The following is a 24,309-nucleotide window of genomic DNA, read 5'->3' on the forward strand; positions in this document are numbered from 1 at the left end:
TTGAAAGGAGTTTGAATAAGTTGGATTAACCATCATGCATCCCTTTCTAAGCTGTATCATATTTATGTCTTATCTCAGACTGTGAGCACCTTAAGGCAGGGATTATTCTTTGAATCTCTCTGTGGGATTGACCACAGTGCTATGACCAGGACTATGATACAGTCCTGTGATAAATACTGCTGAATGAATGAAAAAATGTTGTCTAAGGATGTTGCCTTGGATATTTCTCTTTGGAGAGTTTCTTATTTTCATAGCATGTGTTTGTCTTCCAGCTGTACCTTCTATTGTAGTTGTTCTCCGTGCACAGACATCCAGGTAGATGAGGATGGTGTAGCCCCACTGCTGTTGCTCCTCTCAATGTTTGCTGTCTCACTAAGACCTAATTAAACTGTTATGCCCCCACATTCCTCTGAGGACTAAGCCAAGGGTGATTTTTTTCCAGGCATCTAATCTCTTAAATTGCCTAAGCATCAAAATTCTCCCCCTGGCTATTATTGGTTAACACCTTGAAATAACTGAAAATTTTGCCAATGAGGAAATGTGCTTGCAACAGAAAAACCTTGCCTTTGGATGTGTGGCCAAAGAGCTCTTAATACTGAAGAAACAATCTTTTCTGCCTCATGCACCAGTGAAAATCTAATAAAAATGTGTCTCCCCTGGGTACTTTACATCATTAGCATCTTGGCTTCACACTTTGCTTTAACAAATAACTTATTTTAAAAGTTTCTCCAGGGAGAAGACAAGAAGCCAAAAATATCTTGGAAGAAAACTTTACCTAGCAACCCGATGAGGTTGTTTCATACAGTTTCTAAAGTTTAACTTCATGCAGGAAAATCTTTGTGATTTTTTAGTCTCTCATTTTGGTGTGTACTGAAACATCTTCATGGCTAAGCAGGGAGGAAAAAAACCCCTAATGCCTTAATGTGAGTAGCACTTTCTGGTTTTATAGTAAATTCGTTATAAAACACTACCACCACAGTTGATCGCCTACTACATGTCACGACATTGTGCTAACCATTTTACATAGGTTTGTAGAACTTAATCTTTGCCACAATCCTTTGCAGTAACAGTCCTATTTTACTAATGAAGCCAGTGGAGTTTAGAAGAGTTGCCTGCAGTCATATTGTAGTTAGTAAAAGGCTGAACCTGGATTTGTCTGACCTTAAAACCTACACACTTATTTCACTTGGTGGGACTCTTAAAAAGTGAACAAGTAATTCTTTCACATGAACAAATCTCCCAGTGTCTATATCTGTATCCAGGAATCTTTTTATTCCCTTCTTTCCCTTCTCAGAAAAAGCCAACCTAACCAACCACCTAGCCTTCCTTCCCTCATGGTATACCTGCTCTGAATTCCACCTTTCTGCACAACTCCACAGAGTGCTACTTGAAAGGTGATCTGGGTGGGGGGCACCTCTTGAAGTGAGACTTCTCAATGCAATGTGAATGGCGCCCCCTGGAGTTGTGTAACCAGCAGCTCTGGATTTCCTCCTCTCTCCTTATCAGGAACTTCAACTCTCCCACTTCCCTTCATCATCAGTCTCTCTCTCATAGATTATTATCCATACACAAACATATCTGCTCTTCTCTGCCTTAAAGACAAACAAAGGACAACCCCAAGAAGCAACAACAATCAATCACGCTTGATCCTATATTCCTGTCACATGTGCTTTTCAGCGGCTGTCAATATTTAACGTCTTGAAACATTTCCTCTCTCAGGTTTTTGCCATCACTCTTTCCTTACTTTCCTATTTCTCAAGCCATTCCTTTCCTCCTTCTTTCACTGGATTCTTTTCCTTACCCATTCTCTAAATATAAAATGTTTTCAGGGGCAGCCAGCCCCCGGGTGGCTCAGGGGTTTAGCGCCACCTTCAGCCCAGGGCGTGATCCTGGAGACCTGGGATGAGTCCCACGTTGGGCTTCCTGCATGGAGCCTGCTTCTCCTTCTGCCTGTGTCTCTGCCTTTCTCTCTCTCTCTGTGTATTCTCATGAATAAATAAATAAAATCTTAAAAAAAAAAAAAAACCCTTCAGTGCTCATTACATCATGTGCCCTCCTTAATGTCCATCACCCGGTTACCCCATTTGCCCAGGGCTCTCCCCCCGCCTTTTTTTTTTCTGTATTATTTTCTTAAATAGCTCTTTTTTTTTTTTTTTATTGCTCTCTTGCTGAAAACGTTTCAGTGACTTTCATTGTGTTTTAAATAAAGTCCAACTCCAGGGGTGCCCAGGTGGCTCAGTTGATTCAGCATCTGCCTTTGGCTCAGGTCATGAGTCCATGGTCCTGGGATGGAGCCCCACATTGGGCTCCCGGCTTGGTAGAGAGCCTGCTTTTCTCTTTCCTGTCTGCAGCTCCCCCTGCTTGTGCACCCCCTCTCTGCTAAATAAATAAATAAATAAATAAATAAATAAATAAATAAATATCTTAAAAAAAATAAAGTCCATCTCTGGCCTAGAAGGCTTTATATGGTCTAGCCCATTTCTACCTATCCAACTTCAACACAAACACTGCTCTAGGTGCCCTCTTTCTTTTGGTTTATTGGATGGATCAGACTTTCCCCACCTTTGATCCTCTAGACATGCTTAGAAGCCTTTCCCACTTGCAGTCTTATTCTTTTTTTTTTAAGACTTCATTTATTTATTCATGATAGACATAGAAAGAGAGAGAGGGGGGCAGAGACACAGGCAGAGGGAGAAGCAGGCTCCATGCAGGGAGCCTGACGTGGGACTCGATCCCAGGGCTCCAGGATCATGCCCTGGGCCAAAGGCAGGCACTAAACCGCTGAGCCACCCAGGGACCCCCCTCGCAGTCTTATTCTTATAAGAATCTTATATATGCCACAACATTGTGCTAACCATTTTACATAGGTTTGTAGAACTTAATCTTTGCCACAATCCTTTGCAATGAGTCCTATTTTACTAATCTTATTCTTCATCTTATTCTTCAGCTCATCTTCAAGATTCTTCTTGTCAAGATGACCATTGACTTCCACATTGCTAACACTAATGCTGATACATGTAGCACCTCTTCATTCTGTTGTGCAGCGAATTTCCCATTTTCCTTCCAGACCTTGAACTCCTTGAAGTCAGGGACCATATCTACAATACATTTTAATATCTTGGCACAGTGGTTGGCTTCTAGTTAGCTGTTTAATAGATGCTTGTAAATGAATGGAGGATGCAAGTTCAGATCTCGGGAAAGACTGCTGCAGTAGTTAACTCACAACCCTCCACTGATACAGTAGATAGAAATTAGAAGGAACATCAGAAGAAGGGGTTCAAAGTTTGGCACTAGTAATAACTGTTGTCAAAATTCTCACCTTAGTTTTTTCATATGCTCTACCTATATCACCAAAACTTTTAAAAGATTTTATTTATTTATTCATGAGAGACACACAGAGAGAGGCAGAGACATAGGCAGAGGAAAAAACAGGCTTCCTGCAAGGAGCCTGATACGGGACTTGATCTAAAGGCAGATCTAAAAAGCTAAAGGCAGACACTAGACCACTGAGCCACCCAAGTGCCCCCACCAAATTTTTTATATCTTTAAACTTTTAAAATTAAAACTTTAAAAAATTTATTTATTTATTTATTTATTTATTTATTTATTTATTTATTTACTTGAGAGAGAGAAAAAGAACTCAAGCAGGGTTGGGGTGGAATGGAGGAGCAGTGGGGGGAAGGAAAGGCAGGGGGAAAGAATCTCTAGCAGACTTCTTGCTGAGTGGAGAACCCCTAGCAGGGTCAATCTTACGACCCTGAGATCATGACCTGAACCAAAAACAAGAGTTGGACACTTGAACTCATTGAGCCATAAGATTATCATTATTATTTTTAATCACTGAGGCTGAATTTCTTAGTCCTCTACCAACAAATTCCTTCTTGTGGATTGCAAAACTCATTACATGAAATTTAACCTTTTTCCCCTTTTAATTATGAAAAATTTCAGACCTAACAGAAATAGAGAGAATAGTATAAACACCCATGTACGCATCACTAGCTTAAGCTACTATCCACATATAGCTGATTTGGCTTTATTTCTCCCCTTACCCACTTCTCCCTCCCATTAGTTTCATACAAATCCTGGACATGGTATCATTTCATGATGTATACTTCAGTATCTATGAAATATAATTGTTAACTGCTAGCTGCTACTCCTTCTGTTCTTCAGTGGCTTAAAAAGTGAAGTATTCAAAAAAAAAAAGTGAAGTATTCATTGAACGGTATGTTGCTCTTCCCAGATATCAGATAACTAACACAATGATTTTATTTATTTTTTATTTTTATTTTTTAAAAGACTTGTATTTATTTATTCATGAGAGACACAGAGAGGCAGAGACAGAGGCAGAGGGAGAAGCAGGCTCCCTGCAGGGAGCCCCATGCAGAACTCGATCCCAGGATCCCGGGATCATGACCTGAGCCGAAGGCAGATGCCCAACCACTGAGCCAGTCAGGCGTCCTCATAATGATTCTATTTTATGACTTAACTAAACTGTAACTTCTTTGAGGGGGGTGGAGGAGGGTGGATATTACAGCATCTAGCTTTGTGCCTTGCAGTCAATAAATAGAGGTTGAAGGAAAACAAATTCAACATGGTTTAGGTTTTTTATTTATTTATTTATTTTTATTTTTTATTTTTTTTTAAAGATTTTATTTATTTATTCATGAGAGATAGAGAGAGAGGCAGAGACACAGGCAGAGGGAGAAGCAGGCTCCATGCAGGGAGCCCGACGTGGGACTCGATCCTGGGACTCCAGGATCAGGCCCTGGGCGGAAGGCGGCGCTAAACTGCTGAGCCACCAGGGCTGCCCCTGGTTTAGGTTTTTTAATACTTTATTCACAGGAATCTAGGGCCTGCCTTGTCTTCCCTCCTTGCTTCTGTTCTCTGTCTGAATTCATTACTCTACAGGAAGATTTCCAATTCCAAGGTTTTCTTTTTTGCCTGTTTTAAATCAAATGATTTCAGCCTTTGAGGACTTCGGGCAGGACTCAGTCCCAGGGGGCGGGGCCTCCGGGGCGGGTCTGCGCCGAGGCCCCGCCCCCTCCCCTGCCCGCCCCGCCCCCTCCGCTCTCGTCCTTCCCGGCAGCCCCAGCGCCCTTCCCAGCGCTCCTCGAGATGGCGGCCGACAGTGAGGTGAGGTGTTTGCTCCCTGCCTCTCCCGGTCTGTAAGTTTGCTCCTCCGTGTCAGCGCGCGGGGGCTCATTCTCTTTATCTTTCTTTTCCTTTACGGTAGCCCGAGTCCGAGGTATTTGAGATCACGGACTTCACCACTGCCTCGGAATGGGAAAGGTGAGTGAGTCCTGTCAGTGGTTGTCAGTACCGCGGGCCGCGGCGTCCCCTGGCCGCTTCCCCGAGGTAGACCACGTGTGACGCCGCTAATGCGGGAGAAGTAAGGCCGGCGAGCCGCGGGCTCTGCGGCTTCTGTCCCCGGTCACCGCACGCCTCTTCCGCGTCTCGCGTCTGCCGAGCGGCGGCCCGCCCCCGTCAGCCCAACCCCTGAGACTCGGCTCTCAGAAAAAGTTTTGTTTGGCTCTCAGACCCCTTTCCTCAGACCTCCGTGGTCGCCCACCCGCAGAAACAGTTCCCCGAGCCACCACTTCCGTGGCTGGTTTCGTTTCCGTTTAACTCCTGTTGTTACCCTAAGCCGTACACTTGGCAGCTGCCGCTTTCCTCTCGTGGGCATAGGTGTACCCTTTCCTGGAGGAGGCCGTCGCGGTGCTGGCGGTGGTCCAAGTGCCGCCCTCCCACCGTCTCCATCCTGCCCTTTAGAATGACCTTTTAAGATAATGCTGCAGTTGGTTTTGGGGACTCTCTGATTCAAGTCGTTGCATTTCCGTGGGTAATGTGCCCAGGCTTCCTGTGCCCATCGCACCTCACTGAACAGCTGAGCGAAATGAGCTGAAAGCCCACTTTGTGAAAGAGTAATAGCTGAGAATGAGAAATTTTCAGGTTGGTGTCACAGAGACCCTTCTGGGTGTGGAGGTCAGTCAGTATTTAGTTCGTTGCAACATTTGATAATCTTTCGGGTTGGGAGAGGAGATTTGCGCATGTTATGTCATTCAACGACTGAGGAAAATATTAAAGATTCCTGCCGGAGGGGCGCCTGGGGGGCTCAGTTGGTTAAGTCGCCAGCTCTTGATCTCAGCTCAGGTCTTGATGTTGAGGTCAGGAGTCCCCAAGCCCTGTGTTGGGCTCCATGCTGGGTAAGGAGCCTACTAAACAAACAAACAAACAAACAAATAAATACATAAGTAAAAAAAAATCAATCAATCAATCCCTGGTGGAATAATAGTTTGATTGTGGTACGCTCCAAAAAATAAAAGTCAGTAAGACGTAGCCATACTGGCAAGGGCTTTATTGAACAGGTGTTCTGTGTCTAGAGTTAAACTAATGGAAAAGAACAAAGACCAAAACAAAACCTTCGATCTATGTGTTACACAAAACAGAAAGTGATTAAATTGTAAGCCAGCTGGTGTGAACTATAAAAAGTTTAGAGAAGGGTGATATTGTGGATCACAATTAGGGGAGATAATTTCATAGAAAAGATAGGAAATGAGCTGGATATTGAAAGTGGAAAGTGGTTGGTTAGATTTGAGAAGGTATTAATATAAGCAGAGATGAGTATAAATGAACCTTTGGGACTTCATGAAGATGTCTTTACTGGAGTAAAGGCTATCTATTGAAGGGAAATAAATAAGATTAATGAGATGAGACAGTCCATGGACAGTCTTCAAAGCTGAGTAAAGAAATCTCTAGACTCAGTGCTTTTAAAATCAGGGATTCTCAACCTTTAGTGTGCATCAGAATCATAGTTTCTGATCATATCTGAGGTGGACCTAAGAATGTGCATTTCTAGCAAGTTCCCAGGTGATGCTGATGTTGCTGGTCAGGAGACCACACTTGGAGAGAACCATTAAAGAACAATGGTGAGACACCCTTGATTTTAGAGTGGCAAAGTGATAGGATGAGAGTTGTTTCAGGAGATTAAGTCAAATGAAGCCTGGTGAGTTACTTTGATCAATAGTTAGATTGGTGATTTGGAGACTGGAGAGGAAGGGAGGGTAGAAAGGAGTATTGTTAGATATTTCAAAAAAGATTTTTAGATAGATACACTTGATGAAATGTTAGAGTAGAAAGAAACATGCAACTGGAGTTTCTTGCCTAAAAGAATGAAGATAAGAAAGTGGGAAGAGTACAGTTTTAGACCAGTTGAATTTGAAATAATAACTTGATGTCTTGAAGGTAGTTAGAAAAATGTCACCTGAATCTTGGAGGGTGGGGGTGAGGAAGCATCAGGAGTATGGAATGGAAACATGATTATTTTCCCTTAGCAAATATTTAAGGTATCCTGAAGTGCAATATTAACTCCTTTAGCTCCTTGTATGGAGATAATTGTTAACACAGTATTGAGTACTACCGCAAAGTAGGAAATTTGGGTTTTGGTTTTTATGCTCATTTTTAGAGCTACAGTAGTGTTTTATAGCACATGGGAAAATGTTAAAGACTTTGGAGTCTTCTTAAACCTTGGGTTTAATGTGTGAATGAAGGTTCTTGTTAATATGTTAGGAGCCATAAAGACAGTTTATTGAGAGGACTGAATGGACTCCTCCCCCAAAAAAGGAGTCCCCCAACTCTTTAATCTTTTGTCCTTTGCAGAAATATTTTTTGAGTGCCTATGTGTCAAATACAGTGCAGGGCGTAGAGGTGTGGTCAATAAAAATAGTTCCTGCTCTTACCGTAAAGTCTAGTAGAAGAGACAGACATGAATCTAATACAAATGAGTCTGTAATTACAATTGAAATAAGCGCTGAGAAGGGAAAGAAATCTGGTCTTACAATGCCTATAACAAAGGAACCTAATATAGAATGCAGAATTAGAGGAAACGGCCCTTCAACTGTGATTTTGAAAGCTTTCAGCAATAAAGTTTTTACATTTTTCTAGTCAAATCTCAACACTTTCAGTAGACTGCAATTTTTCTCTTTTAGGTAGTACTGATAGAATTCATTAAATAAGTGTTTTAATGTGCTCTTTCTGTGAAAGCAATATTATTTTCAATGATTTTTATTATAATCCTCACAGAATAAAAAAATTCTAAGACTTAATATTTTGAGAAAATTTCTTCTAATCTGAATGTGTTGTGAACATTTTGTATCAAAACATATTAATACTTCTGTAGCTTCCATGTTTTCATTTAGTATATGAAATAAGCATTTTCTTATTTCCTCAAATGGTCTTCAAACATGATTTTTTATGGATGCATACTAATCCATTCAGTGGACATACCAGCTGTTTGCTCCAACTGGATAGTTAGGTGGCTTCCAGTTTTTTGCCTTTATAAATACAACGTACATTTCTAATAAAGATTCATTTATTTCTTTTAGAGAGAGTGGGGTAGGGGCAGAGGGAGACAGAGTCTTAGACTCCCTGCTGCCGGATACAGGGCATGATCTCGGGATGTTGGTATCACAGCCTGAGGTGAAACCAAGAGTTGGCAGTTTAACCAACTGTGGCAACTCGGCATCCCTCACATGCACATTTGTACTCACAAGTGGATACATCTAAAATTTTTATTTCCTTTTATTTTTGTAAACATGCTAACTTTTCTATTTATTTTCAGAACCAATAATTGCCTTTTGATGAAACTACCCAGAGGTGGATTAGTATATATATTAATACTGCCTTTAGTCTTAAAGAGGAATTAATTAGAAGGTTCATTTAAATCATAAAAATCAGATTTATCATTACTATCATTACTGTCTTAAAACAAATGTAAATATTAACTTATATTGTCACTGAAGGAAAAAACCTGATGCTTGTGAATATATTTTGACTAGAATTAACTCTATTACTCTAGCAATATGATGTAGGTGTTTTGGAGAGCAATTTTGCTGTTAGATTGCATCATACTTCTATAAGAAGTTAGCTTCTTAGTGTAATAAAGTCTTCTGAAAGAGTCTTTTAACGCTACTACTGAGATTTGACAGTTTTAATTTGCTGATATTGACTATGTCACTAGTCAAAATTCATTCTTTTTTAAAGATTTTTATTCATTTGAGAGAGCGAGTGAGCACTAATAAGTATGAGTGGGGTGATAGGCAAAGGGAGAGGAAGAAGCAGACTCACCACTCAGCTTGGGAGCCCAGTGCAGGTCTCCAGGACTTGGAGATCATATCATGACTTGAGCCAAAGGCAGGTGCTTTACCATCTGAGCCACACAATGCTCTTTCATTCTCTTTAATAGGTCCACTTCATCAGTAGATTTTTAAAAGATTTTATTTATTTGAGAGAGAGAAGCGCATGAGCAGTGGGGAGAGGAAGAAGCAAGCTCCTCACGGAGTAGGCAGCCTGACGATGTGGGGCTTCATCCTAGGACTTTGGATCATGACCCAAGCCAAAGGCAGATGCTCAAGAGACTGAGCCACCCAGGCGCCCCTCATTTAGTAGATTTAAAGATTAGATAGCGATTAGTTTTAAAAGCTGTCAGTTATTAAAGCTGACAAATCTACTTGAAGTTTCTTGCCAGCTGTCTCTTAAAACATGGTTTATTTAATTAATTTTTTAAAAAAGATTTTATTCATTTATTTGGCAGAGCACAAACAGGGAGAGGGAGAAGCAGGCCCCCTGCCGAGCAAGGAGCCAGACCCATGGGGGTGGGGGAGGCATGTGCTCTATCCCAGGACTCCAGGATCATGTCCTGAGCCACAGGTAGATGCTTAAAAGACTGAGCCACCCAGGCACCCAACATGGTTTATTTTAGTGAGCAAAGTTCAAAGTTCCTGGATGTTTTCTTTTGGGGGAAGAGAGAGATCAATCTTAATTTAAGATATTCTTAAATATCTTCAAAGGAAAAGTTAATTTAAATAGATTAATTATTTTGAGGGTAGGGAAAAAATTATTGGTTTCATAGTTATCTTTAATAGTATCCTTTTAGTCTCTCAGTTTTGATTTCTGTTCCAAATTTGTATTCATTTTAATGTAGAGAGATATATGCTTAATTTATATTTTATGGAAGCAGAATGCCTATGTTGGGTAAGCTGTAGACTTTTTAAAAAGTCAAAATTTGGGGTGCCTGGGTGGCTCAGTTGGCAGAGCTTGGGACTCTTGATTTGGGATTGTGAGTTTGAGTCCCACATTGAGGGGGGGGGTTAACTTTAAAAAACATTAAAATGTAAGAATTCTTGGATTAGAGAAGATTATTTCCGCATTTATTCCACATCCATAAATTAGACTAATAATACATTTCAGTTTTTTTTTTTTTAAGATTTTATTTATTTATTCATGAGAGACATAGAGAGGCAGAGACATAGAGGGAGAAGCAGCCTCCATGCAGGAAGCCCAATTGATGTAAGACTCATTCCCTGGACTGTGGGATCACACCCTGAGTCAAAGGCAGATGCTCAACTGCTGAGGCACCCAGGCATCCCTAGGCTAATAATACAAACCTTACTGAGCCTTTTCTGATAAAAATGTTAAAATATAAAACCTACTTGTTTAAAGAAATTGTGTAATAATAGTTTAAAAAAAAAAAGGTTATTATATGTTCAGAAAGTTGTTTTGTTTTTTGTTTTGTTTTTGTTTTTTTTACTCCTCCCTAGGTTTATTTCCAAAGTTGAAGAAGTTTTAAATGATTGGAAACTGATTGGAAACTCTTTGGGAAAGCCACTTGAAAAGGTCAGATCTATTTGCTGGTGTCTCTAAATAAGTATTTACTTTGAAACTTCTATTTTTAAGCCCTTTGCTGCATTTGGTACATTGAATTAAATTTTTTTTAAAGTTCTGTATGATTTATGAACATAAAGTGGCACCTGGAAGAACTTGGATTTGAATCTGGCAAAAAACATATGTAAGACATTTATGAACTATTTTTAAATAAAATTTTATATGTATAATGTCATTCTTTGTGAGTGATTTTCTGTTTCTTCTCATGTTTACTTCTTTCTTTCTCCCTTAGAATGTTAGAAAATCTTTTTAAAAGTTTTTTGTTTGGTCAGAGAAACATTGCAATTACCAGCTTCATGGGTAGAGTATATTGCCTAACTGATGAGGAAAAATCTTGGTCTTAACTGACTTGGTGTTATTAGCAGGTTTTTCACTCAAGTTTTGTACTTTACAATTCCACTAATAGTATTTGTCTCCCTCCCACCCCCTTTTTTAACCTTATGGATGTTTTGAGGATATTTAAGAATGAAGAAAACATTCAAAATTGAAGTAGAGTTTTAATTCTAATCTAAGGTATTGCTGGATATTAAGATACTTAATTCTAATCTAAGATAAACCATACCCCAAATAATTACTAAAGAATATACTCTGAGAACAAACCTGGATTTTCTGTTTTTCACTAAAGGGAATTAACAATTTGATTTTAAGCTTATGTAGATGCTTTGTTTTATTAGACAATTTTTTGAAGTAAAATTGATTGTTTTTATTCTAAGTCTTATTAACTGCAGTTTATCTCTTGGTAGGGGACTCTCAATATTTATGAGGGTTTTTAAGCTTTATTGTGATAACAGAATTTGAGACTATCAAAGCATTAGGATTTTCCTCTTGATTCATATGCATAAGGAAAAAAAAGTAACATTGCACGTGGAAATCCCACATCTTTAAAAAAACATCATTGAAAGGTGCTGAGATACAAATTGATTTATTAAAATCTTTTTATGAATACATTTTTGAGTAGAAAATGTAAAGTTTTCAAACAGATCATTCTATTCACTTGAAACAAGCGTAACGATATAGTTGACAGTAAAATTAGGGCAAAACAAGGTGGCTACTGGAATGGGAAATGATTTGCAGCACTAAAAAGAGAGCTAAACTGGGTATTTGTGAGCTCTGATGTTATTTATATGCCTTAATACTTTGATTTATGTGTATTTACTAAGTATCTGCTGTGTGCCAGATCTGAAGAAATAATGAATAAGACAAGATCCATACTGCCATTGAACATAAATTCTGATGAGGAACTAAAGTGATAAATAACTAAGCAAATAAGATTTAAAATTTTAAATGCTAAATTCAATTTTGGCATATAAATTGGGTACTGTATTCCACGTATAGAGCATACTGCCAGCATGGGTTAAAGGAAGGTTGACTCTCTCCAACCCTTTCCTCCCTATAGATGGTAGTAAATAAATGAGTTAGGGAAAACATGACTAGATTGCAAGGTGAGCTGTTAACTGTGATGAATAGTTTAAAGAACAGAGATTATTGAGCATATAAAAGAAAGTTTACACAGTGACTGAAGTGATTTTAATTCATAAGGGGGACAGTGATTACCAATTCTCTTCCTCCACTGATGGGAGAATTGAGAAATTTTAAAAAACTTTTTAATTATGAAAAATTCAAACATTTATAAAATAGACAAAATAGTGTGATCAACTCCCATCTGCCCGTCACTCAATTTCAACAATGTTATATTTTCTTATTTCAGTAGTACCTCTACCAACTCTCCACCCCCTACTAGATTTTTAAAAGTTTTTAAAATAAAATTTACGTATAGTATGCAAAACTGCTTAATTTGAAGAAATGTTTGTATCCGTGTAACAGCGGTCCTCACTCAGGAACTTTGGGAAACATTGCCATCACCCCAGAAAGGTTCCTAGCAACCCTTTCCAGTTAATCCCGGTGCTCCTCACTGCTGTTCCCCAGGCAGGTGCTGTTCTCGCTCTCTCTCTTTTTTTTTTTTTTAAACAGCAGATTACTTTCGGCTTGGATCTTGAATTTCATATATATGGCATCATACAGTAGATACTCTTTGTGCCTGGCTTCTTTGTGCCTGCAAGAATCACTGTTTCTTTTTATTACTGAGTTGTACACTCTTGTATGAATATACTGCAGTTTCACCTGTTGGCAGACATACTAGCTATGAATAAAGCAGAACATTCTTGTATGAGACATTTGGAGACGTATGTTTTTATTTCTCTTAGATAAATACCTGGGAGTGAAATTACTAGGTCACAGGATAGGTATATGTTTAACTTTTTAAGGAACTGCTAAAGTTTTTTGTACCATATTATTCACCTAGCAGCAGTACGTATATGAGAGTTTGGGCGGCTCTGCATTCTCACCAATTGCTTGTTTTCAGTCTTAAAAATTCTAGTTGTTCTAGTGGGTATGTAGTTTGTAGAATTATTTGTATTTCTCATTCTGGTTTTCATTTGCATTTCTCTGATGAATATTAACATGATTGACTTTTCATGTGCTTATTAGCCATTTGTTTGTCTGTCTTTGTGGAATGTCTATTCAGTTTTTTGTCCGTGTTTTATTTTTTTTTTTTTTGTCCGTGTTTTAAATTGATTTGGGTTTTTATTAATTTATAGGAGTCTTTTAGTTCTTTTGTGTACTCTGCTTTTAAGTCTTTTCTCAGGTAGTAGTTTTCTAAATCGTGAAGATACTCTTTTTATGTTTTCTTCTAAAGCCTTTTTATCATTTTAGCTTTTAGGTCCGGGATCCATCTTGAACTAAGTATATGGTTTGAAGTGAGAAATCATGGTTCATTGTTTACATATGGATATCTTTCTAGAACCCTCTGTTGAAAACACTTTTCTCCATTAAATTTGTCAAGACGGTTGACATAGGGAGTTACCTTCTGGAATCTGTATTCATTAATCTATTTGATAGTACTGTGTCAGTACTACATTGTCTTGACTACTGTAGTTTAGGGTTTCCCAACCTTGGCATTGAAATTTTGAGCCAGATTGTTATGGGGCTGCCTCATGCAGTATAGAGTATTTAATGGTATCCCTGGACTCTTTAACTATTAGATGCCAATAGCACTTTCCCAATGATGACAACCAAAAATGTATCTAGACATTGCCACATGTCCTCTGAGAGGCAAAATTGTCTTCAATTGAGAACTGTATAGCTTTAAAGTAAGTCCCGAAGTTAATGTAAATTTTCAGCTTTTGTTGTTTTCCCAAGATTGTTTTGTCTGTTCTAGGTACTTTATGTTTCTATTATGGACTTTAGAGTGAGCTTCTCAATTTCTTTAGAAAGGATTATAATTATGCTGGAACTAATTTGGTTTGTGTTCAATTTATAGAATACTTTGGGGGAGAAGTGACATTTGGACAGTCTTGAAGCTTCCAATCGTAAAAATGGCTCATTCCTCCATTTATTTAAGTCTTTAATTTTTCTCGGCAGTGCTTTAAAGTTTTTGGTGGAGGTCTTGTCTTTTGTTAAATTTATTACTAAGTCTTTTATGTTGTATGCAATTGTAAGTGGAATTATTTTTTAGCTTCATTTTTCATTAGCACATAGACATACAGTAAAATTTTGTATGTTGACTTTAAAAAATTCTTTTTGAGTATAGTTGACATACAATGTTACATTGGTTTTAGGCGTACAACATAGCGATTTGATGAGTTTATACATTATACTATGCTCACGTGTATCATCTGCCACCATACAGCATATTACAGTTTCATTGATTATATTCTTTATGCGGTTTCTTTTATTCCGATGTCTTACTCATTCCATCCCTGGAAACCTGTGTCTCCCACTCCTCTTCACCCATTTTGCCCATTCCCCCCACTGACCTCCCCTCTGGTAACCATCAGTTTGGTCTCTGTATTTATAGGTTTTATGTTGACTTTGTATCATGAGATCTGGCTAAAGTAAAGGTCCATAATCTTAGTGTTAATTCTTTTGCATTTGCTACATTCGTAACCATGTTGCCTGTAAATATGTGTCCATATTTTACTTCTTTTTCAATTTTTGTCGTTTTTATTTCTTACTGTTTCTGCACTAACCAGGAATTTTTTTTTTTTTTAAATACTAAAACAGGTAGTGACCCCTCTCATTTATGCACAGTGTCATCAGGGTAGTCTTTTTCTGTTTGTTTGTTTTTTAAACAAACTCTGTGCCCAACATGGGGCTTGAATTCACGACCCTGAGATCAAGAGGTGCACACTTCTACTGACTGAGCCAGTCAGGTACCCCTAACCAGGACTTTTAGTAAGATGTTGAGAACTGTTGAAAGCAGACGTTCTTGCCTTTTTCTCATTGTAAGGGAAGAAATGCTCAGTGCTTCAACATTAAAAACATCTTAAGTTCTTCATAGGTGTCCTTTATAAGTTTGAGGAAATTTTTCTCTTAGTTTGCCAAAAGCTTTAATTTTTTTAAAATCATGAATGAGTGTTTAATTTTTAAAAAAATTTTTATTTATTTATGATAGTCACACACACACACACACACACACACACACACACAGAGAGAGAGAGAGAGAGGCAGAGACATAGGCAGAGGGAGAAGCAGGCTGCATGCACCGGGAGCCCGACGTGGGACTCGATCCCGGGTCTCCAGGATTGTGCCCTGGGCCAAAGGCAGGTGCCAAACCGCTGTGCCACCCAGGGATCACCGAGTGTTTAATTTTTTGAAATTTTACTCTGTAGCTATTGAAATAATCATGTGGCTATTTTGTTTTCTAAATGTGGTAAATCATGTTGATTTAAATTTTTTTTTTTTTTTTTTTTTTTTTTTTTTGTGGTGAAATACATACAAGATTACCGTTAGGTGTAAAACTCAGTGGCATTAAAGTACTTTGACATTGTTGAAGTTTTTGTCAACCCAAACTGAAAACTTCATTCTCCTTAAGCAGTAACTTCCTCTCGCCTACTCTAAGCCCCTGGTAACTGCTATTCTATTTCTGTTGCTGTGAATTTGAGTAACCTAAGTATCTCATATAAGTGGGATCACGTAGTATTTATTAGGCCTTTTGTTTCTGGCTTATTTCACTAAGCGTAATGTCAAGATTCACCATGTTGTGCAATGTGTCAGAATTTTCTTTTTATGATGTAATAATCATTTTATGTACATACCACATTTTGTTAATCCATTCATCTATTGGTGAACACTTGAGTTGTGTCTACTTTTTGGCTATTATGAATTATATTATGAATAATTATGGATAATATTCCAGTGTATGTATATACCATATTTAAAGACAGTTTTTGCAAATTAGATAGTTGAGGATCAGTCAGTGATGAGAATAGTTTTCTGAATTGAAGTAAATCAAAATGAAAGCAGCATTCAGTTACCTATAATGTTTTTAGGAATAGGATTATTTAAGGTAAGGTTTAGTCTTTTTTTTCCCTCCTCCATCTTCCTTCCTTCCTTCCTTCCTTCCTTCCTTCCTTCCTTCCTTCCTTCCTTCCTTCCTTCCTTCCTTCCTTCCATTTATTTCATTTATTTATTCTCAAGAGAATAGAGAGAGAGAGAGAGAGGCAGAGACATCGGCAGAGGGAGAAGCAGGGTTCCTGTGCAGAGCCTGATGTGGAACTCCATCCCAGAACCCTGGGGTCATGACCTGAGCTGAAGGCGGATGCTCAACCACTGAGCCATCCAGGTGTCCTCTTTTTCCTTTCAATAATAACTATAGTGTATGTAACTTTCCTGAATATTATGCAGAAGGAAAAAATTAGCATTTTATCATATTTCCTATTTCAAATTGAAAGTTTTTGGAGTTCTTTGTTGTATGAAAGTTTCTATTGTAATATAAAAAGTCAGGAGATATTTTTAAGGAGAGAGCCTAGTGATAAAGAGTGGGCTCTAAAGTCCCACTGCTTGTGTTGGAAATCTAGTTCTATTGCTTACTATAACCCCACGTGGCACTATGCCATCTCAGTGTTAGCTGCTGCTGCTGCTACTTTTGCTGCTGCATCTCTCTCAGAAATATTCACCAGAGGCTTTAAAATGATAGTTGCTTAAGCAGAGTAGAATATAAACACAGAGAATTACTTAACACTTCTTCTAATAAAATTGATTCATTGATTCCTTAGAGCTCCTAGAAGTTAAGCTGGGGAGAAATGAAGTTTTATGTACTATATTCTGGCTGAAAAAGCTCAGGTTTAACCTGAGATAGATTAGAGGTATCTTCAGACATTTTTAGTTCTATTATTTCCTAGTTCTTACTTTCTTTTGTATATTTTAAAGAGATTTTTTGCTTGCCATTGAGTTATAGCATAGCATTCTTTGTGAAGTAAAATTTTCTGTGTATATATCATGCATTACATTTTGAACTTTAGATTGATATAGGGCCCATGCCACTGTTTAAACAAATACTGTATAAACAAATGAGAAGGTCATCTCTACAGATGAAGAGGTCAGATCAAGAGATAAAATGCTTGGGCTTAAATTACAAGCCATGCTGACTTGGATAAGCGTAAATTCTGCCTGTGGAGATAGGCCCTAACTCCTGTTAGAGCAGAGTGCCAGAGGTGGCCATGAAGAGTACTTGTTGCCTATAAAGAAGACTTATTTGTGTCAACCAACGTATCTTATGGATTCTTAAATCTACTGGCTAGTTCTTTTTTGGAAAAGCTTGTTTTTGTTAGTGATTGACTTGTAGTGGGCTCTATCCTCTTAGGATCTCTTACTGTCAGAGTTCTTAGGTAGTTGAATGTTCTCTGGATGAATTATGGCTCTTTATTGATCCAAGAGGGACTAATAACAAGTTCCCCTTTGTTTGCGAATTTCCTTTGTTAGGGTTTTTAATAACCCTGTGGAACTAAAGTCAAAGTTCCATGCAGAAGAGCTTTTGGACTGAGCCTTAATGTCATTCCCCTCTCTACTTCTATGCTTTTAGTGGAATGATCCTGATCCAGACTGAGGGCCAACCAGGCTACCTGTGAAGAGTGGAAGGTATATAGATGACTGTTTTGGGGCGGTGGGGAGGTGTTGTGTTTGTATGTGAGATTAGATATAATTTATTAATTTCAAGTCGTCATGGCCAGTATCCATGATTGTATAATAAATACAAGGAACTGGAAACTGCCATGATACACTCATTACATACTTCTGTCCATTTCACAACAAACAAATCCTCAAATATAACAAATCTCCTTTTTACAAAATATGTGGAAAATGTAATGTCAGCTTTCTAGATTAAATGTGTTCTTTCACATTTTTGCTTTTAGAGTTATTGTTTGGAGTCATCAGATTATCTGTTGGAATTGAGTTTTGTAGTAGTTCCCACTTATCCAAGTGGGATATGTTACAAAAAGCCCTGTGGATGCCTGAAACCATGAATAGTTTTGAACGCTGTAGATGCTTTTTCCTATATGTACATACATATAACAATGTTTAATTTATGAAGTAGGCCCAGTAAGAAATTAACAACTGATAGTAAAACAGAATAATTATAACAATACATTGTAGGGACACCTGTGTGGGTCAGTGGTTAAGCATCTGCCTTCAGCCCAGGGCATGATCCTGGAAACCCAGGATCGAGTCCCACATCAGGCTCCTCCGTGGAGCTTGCTTCTCCCTCTGCCTATGTCTCTGCCTTCCTCTCACTCTCTCTCTCTCTGTCTCTCATGAATAAATAAATATTAAAAAAAACACAGTATACTGTTATAAAAGTTATGTAAATATTTCTCTCAAAATATCTTATTGTACTATGCTCACCCCTCTTTTCCCTCTTGTGATGATGTGAGGTGATAAAATGTCTACGTTATGAGATGAAGTAAAATGAATGACATAGACATCATGATGTAGAGTTAGTTAGCCTTCTATTGATTTTCTGACGATTTATCAGAAGGAGGGTCATCCACTTTTGGACCCACATTGTGGTTATATGTGTCTGTTGAAAGTGAAACCATGGATGAGGGGCAACTACTCTACCAGGTGTTTATTTACTTTGCCAGCCTACTAGCATATTTGTTTTGTTTTAGGAAAACTGCTTGAAAAGCATATAGTTTTAGAGTCACTTATGACTAGAGAAAGACTTGGTGTATTTTATCCAGAAATGGATGAAGTGTTCACTGAATTTAAAAAAAACTTCTTTATTTTTTATTTTTTTAAAGATTTTATTTATTCATTCATGAGAGACACAGAGAGAAAGAGAGGCAGAGACATAGGCAGAGGGAGAAGCAGGCTCCATGCAGAGAGCCTGACATGGGACTCGATCCAGGGTCTCCAGGATCATGCCCTGGGCTGAAGGTGGCACTAAACCGCTGAGCCATCCGGGCTGCCCTATTTTTTTTTTTTTTAATTTATTTATTTTAGAGTAAGTGTGCACACAAGCATGAATGTGAGCAGGGGGAGGGGCAGAGGGAGAGAGAATCCCCAGGCCGACTTCCTGCCAAATGTGGAGCTGGATGCGTCAGGGCTCCACCCCAGGACGCAGAGCTGGGTGACCTGGGTGGAAACCAAGAGCCAACTACTTAATGGACTGAGCCATTCATGTGCCCCCCCCCCTTTTTTTTTTAAGTTTTATTTATTTATTCGTTAGAGACGCACAGAGAGAGGCAGAGACACAGGCAGAGGGAGAAGCAGGCTCCCTTCAAGGAGCCCGATGTGGGACTCAGTCCCGGGTCTCCAGGATCAAGCCCTGAGCTGAAGGCAGACGCTCAACCGCTGAGCCTCCCAAATGTCCTCCTTCTTTATTTTTAACGAAGATAATTGTGCATTCAGATTTGAAACTGCCTAGAATGTTTTTCAGAGTAGATAGTTGTAAAATACTGTGATTATAAGAAAATCTCAGTCTAAATTTTTTATTGAGGTATCAGTTGTATGTCATAAAGTTCACCAGTTTAAGGTGTATAATTCAATGATTTTTATATTGACTGAGCTGTATAACAATGACCGCAATCAATTTTAAAACAATTCTGTCACTCCCAAAAGAATCCCCATGCCTGTTAGCAGTCACTTACTGTTCTCTCCTATCCTGAGGTAACAACTAACTTACTGTTTGTCTCTGTAGACTTGCCTATTTTGAATATTTTGTATAAGTGGAATCATAATTGTATGATTGTATGTAGCCTTTGGTATATTGGATTTTTTCATTTAGCATAAAGTTTTCAAGGTTGGTCCATATTATATAGCATTTATTCTTCATCTTTTTATTGCTGTATACTATTTGGTTGTAAGGATTCACCACATTTTATTTATCCTTATAGTAGTTGATTGACATTTACATTGTTTCTACTTCTTGGCTATTGTAAACAATACTGCTGTGACCCTTCATGTATAAGTTTTTATGTGTATGTTTTCATTTCTTTTGAGTATAATTGTTGGTTCATATGGTAACATTTATTTATTTTATTTTTTTAAGATTGTATTTATTTATTCATGAGGGACACAGAGAGAGGCAGAAATACAGGCAAAGGGAGAAAGGGTCCATGCAGGGAGCCTGATGTGGGACTCAATCCCAAGACTTCAGGATCACGCCCTGGGCTGAAGGCAGGCACTAAACCACTGAGCCACCTAGGTGTTCCGGTAACTTCATTTTATTAAAGATTTTTATTAGAGAGAGAGTGAGCATGAGAGAGAATGCACGAGCGAGGGGGAGGGGTGTAGAGGGAGTAGCCGACTGCTTGCTGAGCAAGGAGCTCAATGTGGGGCTTAATCCCAGGACCCTGGAATCATGACTTTAGTGGAAGGCAGACCTTAACCGACTGAGCCACTCAGGCACCCCTGTTATAATTTTATTTTTAACCTTTTGAGAAACTACTTAAGTTTTTTCCAAAGTGGCTGCATCATTTTACTTTTTTCTTTTTTTTTTTTTTTTTTAGATTTATTCATTTGAGACAGAGAGATAGTGTGTGCATGTGCACGATCAGGGAGAGAGGCTGAGGGAGAAAAAGAGAAGCAGATTCCCTGTTGAGCTGGGAGCCCTACGATGTAGGGGGTGTGGGTCTCAATTCCAGGACCTGGAGATGATGACCTGAGCCAAAATCAGATGCTTAACCATCTGAACCACCCAGGCGCCCTTCATTTCACATTTTTATCAGCAATGTATTTGTCCTGATCTGTCCACATCCTTACCAATGCTTGTTATCTTTTTGATTATAGCCATCCTAGTGGATGTGAAGAGAACTCTTGTTCTGATTTGCATTTGCCCAATGGCTGTTGGTATGAACACTAATGTTCTTATGGGCCATTTGCATATTTTCTTTAGGGAGATGTCTATTCAGATCCTTTGCCCATTTTTATTTTATTTTTATTTTTTAAAGATTTTATTTATTCATTCATGAGACACACAGAGAGAGGCAGAGACACAGGCAGAGGGAGAAGCAGGCTTTATGCAGGGAGCCCGACATGGGATGATCCTGGGACCCCAGGATTATGTCGTGGGCCGAAGGCAGGCGCTAAACCACTGAGCCACCCAGGGATCCCCACCTTTGCGCATTTTTAAATTGGATTGTCTTTTTATTCAGTATAAGAGTTGCTTATACATTTTGGATACAAGTCTCTTAGGAACTATATAATTTGCAAATATTTCTCCCTATTTTTCATGTTGTAGCATTTATCATTTTTTCACTTTCTTGATGGTATCTGTAGTTTTTGTTCTTGTATTTAGATCGGTGATCAATTTTAAGTTACTTTTCATATGGAGTGTTTTAATACTGTATATGGTCAAAAGGATTTCTTACACCTGTGGATGAAAATTTTAATTTTTAGTTCTATACCAAGTGATTGTCTACCTTGGCTGCACATTGGAATCACTTGAAGAGCTTTTGAAAAATTCTAGTGTTTAGGCTACATCCTCAGAAATTTTAATTTAATTGGTCTATTGTGGAGTCTAGTTACCCGTAGATTTTTAAGTCTCTTCAGTGATTTTAAAATCTAATTAGATTGAGAACCATTGGTCTATTGTCCTCAAAAAAAGAAATGGAAAAAAATTCACTTTTTTAAATGCTTTACTATATTTTTCTTTCTTTTCAATAATGGGTTGTATTTGGTAGTAGAAGAAACAGTTTTAAGTTTGCTAAACAATTGTTAAATTTATATATTTTAATTGGAGGATTATGTTTGTTTGTTTGTTTATTTATTTATTTATTTATTTATTTATTTATTTATTTATTTATGATAGTCACAGAGAGAGAGAGGCAGAGACATAGGCAGAGGGAGAAGCAGGCTCCATGCATCAGGAGCCCGACATGGGATTCGATCCCAGGGTTCCAGGATCACGCCCTGGGCCAAAGGCAGGCGCTAAACCGCTGCGCCACCCGGGGATCCCTTAATTGGAGGATTATGTTTTATGTGACAGGCCATTTAAGATGAAATTAGATTCTGGTAGCAAGTAAATCCTAAAGATGACTTGTGCTTAGATGTTAGAGAAAATCATCCAGAGAGGCAGTGAGTTGACTCATCTCTGTTTAACCCATGCACTGAGAAAATGAATTTCATAAAGAACACAGCATGAGTACTCTGATGTCACATGTGTCAGCTTAAGTCAGAGAGAATACCTTTTGGATTGGGTTGTGTGCTATTTCATGTTGTTAGAATAAATCACAGGGTATATATTATCCAAGTATATTATGTATTTATATTCATAAACATTTGTAAGTATATTTAAATATTAAAGCATATTCACATATTTAAAATATATTACATATTCCTAGCATCTTTGGGATACATGGGGGTTATTATAAATATTTTTTAAAAAGGTAATTCCTAAGCTACTTATTAAATATGTAGGCAACGTTGAGTTCTGGGCTGCAAAGCAGAATGGAGCATAGTCTTTGCTGTTTACAATCTAGTGGAGGAATATATATATAAAAAATAATTAGTGGCACACCTGGGTGGCTCACTTCGTTAAGTGTCTGACTTTGGCTAGGGTCACAATCTTGCGTACCTTTTTCCTCTTGTGCTTTCTTTCTGTCAGATAAATAAAATCTTTTTTTTTTTTAATTTTTATTTATTTATGATAGTCACAGAGAGAGAGAGAGAGAGAGAGAGAGGCAGAGACATAGGCAGAGGGAGAAACAGGCTCCATGCACTGGGAGCCCGATGTGGGATTCGATCCTGGGTCTCCAGAATCGCGCCCTGGGCCAAAGGCAGGCGCTAAACTGCTGCGCCACCCAGGGATCCCGATAAATAAAATCTTTAAGAACAAAAATTGATTGGAATAATTCTGGTGCAATAATCACCAATTCTAGTGATTTGAATAAGACATTGAGACAACATCACTAATTTGCCTGAAGATAATCCACACAAATTTTCTCCCTTCCCTTTCCCTTCCCCTTCCCTTCCCCTTCCCTTCCCCTTCCCTTCCCCTTCCCTTCCCCTTCCCCTTCCCCTTCCCCTTCCCCTTCCCCTTTCCCTTTCCCTTTCCCTTCCCTTCCCTTCCCTTCCCTTCCCTTCCCTTCCCTTCCCTTCCCTTCCCTTCCCTTCCCTTCCCTTCCCTTCCCTCTTTTCTCTTCCCTTTCTTTTCTCTTCTCTTTCTTTCTCTTTCTTTCTCTCTTTTCCTTCCTTCCTTCCTTCCTTCCTTCCTTCCTTCCTTCCTTCCTTCCTTCCTTCCTTCCTTCCTTCCTTCCCTCCCTCCCTCCCTCCCTCCTTCCCTCCTTCCCTCCTTCCCTCCTTCCCTCCTTCCCTCCTTCCCTCCCTCCCTCCCTCCCTCCCTCCCTCCCTCCCTCCCTCCCTTCCTTCCTTTTGAGATAGAGCCACAGAGCACAGCAGGGGGAATGGCAGAGGGAGAAACAGACTCCCTGCTGACTGGAGAGCCCGATGTGGGCTCAACCTTAGGACCCTGGGATCATGACCTGAGCCTAAGGCAGACGCTTAACCAACTGACCCACCCAGGCACTTCTACACAGATTTTCCACAGGAATTAACATTTGAGTTTTTAAGACTGAATAAATAAAAGTATGCTATAAAAGAAATAGCCTATGCACAGTTATGAAAGAGAAAGCACACCTCTGATTGTTAAGCATAATTATAACACAGCATAAATGGAAAGTGGCTTCAGGAGATAAAGCTGTAAAGGACTGGGGCCATATTTTGTGGGCTTTGTATTTCTACCAGTATAGGTACATGCAACAGTTAGAGGGGACTGTGTTGAACCATTTGTGTGTTAAAACTTTCTAATTACGTTGTGTTTTTACATTTCTTTTCTTTTTTTTTTTTTTTTTTAAAGAAGAGGGTTAAGTACCAGATTTTTTTTTTTTTTTTTAAGATTTTATTTATTTATTCATGATAGTCACAGAGAGAGAGAGAGAGAGGCAGAGACACAGGCAGAGGGAGAAGCAGGCTCCATGTAGGGAGCCCGATGTAGGATTCAATCCCGGGTCTCCAGGATCGCGCCCTGGGCCAAAGGCAGGCGCCAAACCGCTGCGCCACCCAGGGATCCCTTTACATTTCTTTTTAATGACACTGTTTTATGTATAATATGCATAATTTGTTGATATAGCAATAATTAATTTACAAATATAAATATACACACATGGAGATTTATACTCCAGAATATGTGTTGGTAAAGTACATTATTAAAATCTAGAGGCCACTGTATAGGTTATGGAAAACCACTGAAGGATTTTATTTTATTTTTTTAAAGATTTATTTATTTACTTAGAGAGAGAGAGAGAGAGA

The 24,309-nt window shown here is 38.6% G+C and overlaps 1 protein-coding gene across 7 annotated transcripts in view; it reads left to right on the forward strand.

Annotated features, from left to right (window-relative positions):
• Positions 1-5,057: 5,057 nt before the first annotated feature.
• RAB3GAP1 (RAB3 GTPase activating protein catalytic subunit 1) overlaps positions 5,058-24,309 on the forward strand; it is a 96,586-nt gene continuing 77,334 nt past the window's right edge. For 5 of the 7 annotated variants that reach the window (XM_072789029.1, XM_072789033.1, XM_072789031.1 and 2 more), the window contains exons 1-3: positions 5,058-5,133; positions 5,234-5,289; positions 10,596-10,671. In XM_072789029.1, coding sequence (XP_072645130.1) covers positions 5,116-5,133; positions 5,234-5,289; positions 10,596-10,671 — 150 coding nt within the window. In that variant the 5' untranslated portion in view covers positions 5,058-5,115. Of the gene's footprint in view, positions 5,134-5,231; positions 5,290-10,595; positions 10,672-17,581; positions 17,638-24,309 lie in introns of those variants that run through there. The other 2 variants (XM_072789035.1, XM_072789032.1) reach the window with 2 other exon arrangements.

Source organism: Canis lupus, chromosome 20 (genome assembly GCF_048164855.1).
Source record: "Canis lupus baileyi chromosome 20, mCanLup2.hap1, whole genome shotgun sequence".
Lineage (NCBI taxonomy): Eukaryota > Metazoa > Chordata > Mammalia > Carnivora > Canidae > Canis > Canis lupus.